This window comes from Trypanosoma grayi, assembly GCF_000691245.1.
Source record: "Trypanosoma grayi strain ANR4 Tgr_423_V1, whole genome shotgun sequence".
NCBI classification, from domain to species: domain Eukaryota; phylum Euglenozoa; class Kinetoplastea; order Trypanosomatida; family Trypanosomatidae; genus Trypanosoma; species Trypanosoma grayi.
Genome location: NW_008826042.1, coordinates 9,152 through 14,667, shown reverse-complemented (window position 1 = coordinate 14,667; position 5,516 = coordinate 9,152). Strand labels below are relative to the sequence as shown.

The window sequence follows — 5,516 nt, the reverse complement described above, 5'->3', positions numbered from 1 at the left end:
AAGAGAGCGAAAGAGAGAAGGAAACACAACAAAAACAAAAACCAAGGAAGCAAGACCCTGCACGATACGTGCGCGTCCACCCCCCGCCCCACACACCCTCCCCTCGGGCAACGCGGGCCCCTCCCGTACTGCTTTTGTAGCCGCTCTGCACACATCGCCTTCTGTCGCACTTCTCCCTTCGCCCACCCTTTTCACCCCCACACACCGCCTCGCCGCACGCACGCACGCACCCTTCGACCCCCCCATCCCTCCTGCAGCACTCCAGTCCGCCACGGGAGATGTGGCTGGTGAAGCGACGTTATATGCATTTGCCTGCCTGTATTTGCATGTGTGTGTGTGTGTGTGTGTGTGTGTCTGTGTTATAGAGTGAGCTCAGGAGTGTCTTTCCTCTGCGACAGCCAACAGGTTTTTCTCTTTTTTTTCTTCTTCCTTGCCGGTGTGTTCGTGCTTTCTGTCTGTCTTTTCGGTTACCTTGCATTGTGACGTCGTGGTGACGGCGGTGTGGCCTGCAGGCCCATTGGAACGACTGCTGCTCCTCGCTGCATGTATTTGCGCATGCAAATGTCTCACTTCTCCCACTCGCCGCTTTACATTTAGACCCATTTACATCCTCTCTGCATTCCACCACATACTATTTATTCGATGTTCTCCATAATTTGCCCCTCCCATCCACCTCACCATCAAACTACTCGGAGAATTATTGCCCTTCTTCCCGTCTCTCGGTGCCCTGCTGCTGCTGCTGCTGCTGCTGCGGCGGCGGCGGCGGCTGTGGCAATGCCACGAAGGTGCCACTGGCATCGTTGAGTTCACTCCCGCTGAAGTGAACGTCTTGCGGAGTATCGACGTTGCCAATTTCCGACACCTCCTCTAGCAGCGATTGCACCGCGTTCGCACTACTCCGCAAAGATGAATTGCGCCGCCGAGATGTGCTGTTCAACCATGAGCGCAACATATCGAGCCCGAAGTTGTGCTGGTTGGGGAACGACATCATTTGTGCGGCATCCGATTCAAAATCCAGAGGGTCCTCGCTATCATTGCTGTTGTCATCGTAATCGTGCGCCGAATAACGGTTCCTATTGTGACTATCCTCTATGCATTGAGGAAAACCAGGTGACTTTGGCGTTGTGTTCTCTGCACTTAAGAATCCTGGCAATGGCGGCGTGCGGTCGCTCTCGACTACGGCAGCGGATGACATCGGAATAACTATTGGAGCTGCTGCTGATACCGTTCTTCCTGCGTCAGTTGGCGCCGTGGACGGCACTGTTAGCAGCATCCTATTCGGTGGTGAGGGGGACGCTGGGAATGTGGTGAACAGTGCACCGTTGCTGCTGTTTTTGGGAGTGGTGATACTCCCGTTGTACTGTGGGATGTCATCATCTTGCAGCGCTATGCGTGGCGACTCCGATTTCATCGCCCCCGCATCGTTCAGCTCCGCATCCACAGACACCAGCACCACATCTTCTGCCGTGCCCGCATGATGCGGACGCGACACGCGCTCGCGCGACGACTGCGCCAAGGGGTCTGGCATGCTATACGCCTTACGCAGCAGCACTAACATCGGCAACATACCCACCACGCTACAACAGAGAACAGTGTAGATGCCATACTTCAATTCGCCCGTCCAGTCCGCCACTAAGCCGCACACCATCGGGCCACTGAAGTTGCCTAAAAGATTGTACATCATTTGCGAGATGGCGGCTCCAGCGGGGCGGAGCTTCTCTGGGACAGATGACATCACTGTTCCACTCACCGGCGGAATGATGGCTCCACCGCAAAACAATACAATTGAAATGACGAACAGAAACGTCATGGTGTCTCTGACAAAGATGCACATGACGCTAAAAAAAGCGGCAGCTGCACCCCATACGCAGGTAAACATCGTTACTCGCCGCAGGTTCCGCTGGTAGCCGCCAATGCGATCAAGGAGAACACCACCCGTTATGACACCAAAGACGGGTGCGGTCACCACCGCACCACCAAACCCTATCATGATGGTCTTCATGGATGCATTGAACGGATCCGCACGAAGATACTGCGTCACAAAGTTTTGCAGACCTGTCACAACAAAGTAGAGGGAACACATAGCCAGCGCGCTGCACATGTACTCTGTATTGCGAATGAGAGGAGCACATGTGCGCCAGAGGTATAGCATATTACTATGAAGCACGTTAAAGATGCGTTCGGCCGAGCGTCGACTTGGTGGCGCTGTCGCTGTAACAGCAGGTGTGACACCCTCCTTGTCTGTACAGCGCCAATCAATGGAACGCTTGTCTACCCGCATGAGGTACCCCAGAGCCGGTACAGTGATGATGCACTTGATGTAGAATGCCCATTCCCAATTTATATTCGTATAAGACGGGAGAAAGGCACCAAAGGAGTACCCAATCATGATGCCAAGCGGCACTCCTGCATTGTGAGAGGCCATCCACACTGACTGACGGTCACGCGGCGCAAAGGCATCCACCCACACCGGTGTATACACGATTACGAACGATAGCGTAATACCAATGAGAAAACGACAGAATAAGGCGACTGTGTAATCCGTCAACGTTGCAAAAATGAACGTAAAGACTGTGTGCAGAACGAGGGACCACACCAACACTGCCTTAGCGCTGTATCGTGTGAACAGATTTCCAGACAGAGGACATCCGAGGATGTTGCCCAGGAACACACTAGAGCTAAGTGTCCCCTGTTGCACAGTGCTCAGACCCCATTCCTCCGCTATGCCGTTCTCTGCACCGAGTGCCGCACTGAAGGCACCGGAGTCAAACGAGCCAATTGTCTTCAGCACAGTAAACAGAAGAAGATTTCGGCTCAAGAGGGATGCACTGATGGGGAGATCAACATCAAGTGGGTCGCACGGGCCATGACCGTTCTCTGGTGATGCTGTTCTCACCGTTTCTTCCTTCTCGGGGGTGTCACGCACCTTGGTCAACATGCTATATACGATGTGATCCTCAAAGTGGATACCTACGGGAATGCCTCCGAACGTAGACGGAATCTAATTAAAACAAAGCAACCACAAAACAAAGCACAGGCCCCCCAAGACACACCCACACACACGCAGACAGACCCCAACGGACACACGCCACGACACACTATCGAAGTATATATTATATTTCAACACAATTCGATTGCGAAAACAAAAGGGACAAGCGCTGCTGTGTGTGTGCGTGCCCGTGTGTGTGTGTGTGTGTGTGTGTGTGTCTTGTATGCTCTACTACTTTGGTGAAGAAGAACCAAGACAAATAACAATATACAGCAAAACAAAGCAACCAGAACCAGCACTGGCACAAAGAAAGCATGGTGCATGCATACACGCAGCGTACGCAGATGTGCAAACGTGCACATCTCTGCATCTGAGCTGTTATCCATTCCCCTCAAGACACACAGAACACGAAGGATAACACACCCACACACACACACAGAAAGAGAGAGAGAGACATAGAGATAAAGAAATAGATACAAGCTTAGCTGCTGCGCCACATGTGTTCGCGTGGCGTCGGGGTGTGCGGCGTTGGGTCCATCGGCTGCTCGCCGAGGTCCGACGCCTCACGTTTGGCCCCGAGCCGGTAGAACTTCGGCCCCTTGAACACAGGTCCGCCCTTCTTCTTCTCGTAACGCCAGTCAATGTCACCTGTCGTCTTGTCGCGCACGTGGTAGGCGCCATCCATGAAGTAATCTGTGCTACCGTCCGCGTCGAGGTCGTGCACGGTGTTGTTTCCGATCCCCCACTGAAAGCTCCTCGCCACCGCATTGCCTTTCTGCAGAATGTGGCGGTCCGTCTCATTGCCTGCCGCCAGCTCGCCCGCCCCTTGTTTGGAGTACTTGCGGCCAAGCACGAGGTTCATGGGAAAGGTGCGGGCATACGTTGGGTCATACGTCTGCGCCGCGTCGAGGCGGGCCTGGTGGACGGTGAGGAACGGGTCCTCGTACGTGTCTGCGTTAATCGACTCCCACAGCTCCTTCTTCTGCGGGTGCGACGCGGGACGACTGTCTCTGGTGCTGCTGCTACTACTACTAATCGCGGATCCGGTCGAGGGCTCTGCATGCGGCGAGAGCTGTTTCTCCGTCTCGTTCCAGACGGAGAGTTCCGCTCCATCCATCGCGTCGTCATCATAGAAGCCAAAGGCGTTTACTGGCCGCTCCGCCTTGTGCTGCTCGCGCTGCAGCAGTTCCCGGCCCTCACGCTCCTCCACGTCATGCTTGAACTGGTCGATCATATCCAACAGTCGTGTCTTGCGCTGCAGAACTTCCTCACGCTCCTTCAGCTCGTATTCTGCCCGCCGCCTCGCGTCCGTCTCGATTTGACGCTCCTTCAGTGCGGCAATAACCTCTGCACTTGTCTTGCCTTGCGCCCGTAGCTCTGCGGCCTCCTGGAGGAGGGCGCGTCGCTCTTCTTTCGCCGCGCGGGCGCGTTCCTCCTTCATGGCGGTGTGCGCCTCCATGAGCCGCTCGCGTTCATGCTCCAGCTCCACGGCGGCCTTGAAACGCACCTGGGCCTGGTGCACGCGTTCCACGTGGCTGCGCTGCAACTCTGTGCGTCGCGATTCGTCCAGCCGTGCGCTCTGATCGAGCAGCTGCTTGTACACCTCTGCGGCGTCATCGATTTTCTTCACGTACTCGTCATCCTTTGCAGCCTGCAGCTCCGCCCAGTGTTGCTGGCCTGCCACACCGTATTTTGCCTTCACGTGCCGCTCAATCTCCATCATGTTGAGCTTCAGATCATGGTAGCGATTCGCCTCCTCATCGGAGACCTCCGGCAACCCAGCGTGCTGCAGCTCGCTCTGCAACACACTGCGACCCACCGGCCCAGCAAAGCGCATCTCCCGCTTCATGTCATAGACCCACTGCATGTAGTCGCTAGATTCGCCCCGAAGTGCTGCAGATATCTCACGCGCCGCCGTCTCTTGCCGTGCGGAATCACTGCTGCGGTAGTCGGAATCGATCTGCGTCCACACGTCGCGAAGCCACGACAGGCGCTCCTCGACAGCGCCGTTCATCTCCCGCAGCGTGGCGGCCGTAAACTTTGCGCCGCTCGCCTTCAGCCGGCGTTTCACCGCGTTTTGAAGCTCCGCCCTGTGGAGCTTCGCTGCTGCCGCGTAGCCGCGCTCCACGCGCTGGTCGAACGCCTCGTAACGCTCCTTTCGCCGCTTCTCGCTGACGTACGCGTCGAAGGCGGTGTCGTCACCCGCCTGCCACCCGTCCATCGCCGCGAACTGCTCGGCAAGGCGCAGGCGGCCGGCGTTGATGCCACTCGCGAGCCGCAGCGCACGTGTGGCACGTTGCATTGGCCTTGACACACTGCGGTGGTCCGTGCACGGCGATGGTGGCCTCGCACGCTCCACGTCCCTTCCTCCTGACGTGCACACACTGAATATGTGCGGAGAGAGAGAGAGAGAGAGTGAGAGTAATGGGGAGAGAAGGAGATAGAGAGAACAGGAGAGAGGAGGACATGAAACGTCTGTGAAGGGGGCAGACGAAGCGAATGGAAGGTGGGCCATTTTTTTTTTTTT

The 5,516-nt window shown here is 56.1% G+C and overlaps 2 protein-coding genes across 2 annotated transcripts; both read right to left on the bottom strand.

The window, feature by feature from the left end:
• Positions 1–697: 697 nt before the first annotated feature.
• DQ04_04231050 (putative transporter protein) lies at positions 698–2,938 on the bottom strand (the record flags this gene model as incomplete). The annotated part of the gene is made up of 1 exon (XM_009313432.1): positions 698–2,938. The coding sequence occupies one exon, from the start codon at positions 2,936–2,938 to the stop codon at positions 698–700; it is 2,241 nt and encodes a 746-aa protein (XP_009311707.1).
• Positions 2,939–3,470: 532 nt separating this feature from the next.
• Positions 3,471–5,291, bottom strand: DQ04_04231040 (trichohyalin; the record flags this gene model as incomplete). The annotated part of the gene is made up of 1 exon (XM_009313431.1): positions 3,471–5,291. The coding sequence occupies one exon, from the start codon at positions 5,289–5,291 to the stop codon at positions 3,471–3,473; it is 1,821 nt and encodes a 606-aa protein (XP_009311706.1).
• Between the last annotated feature and the right edge of the window lie 225 nt (positions 5,292–5,516).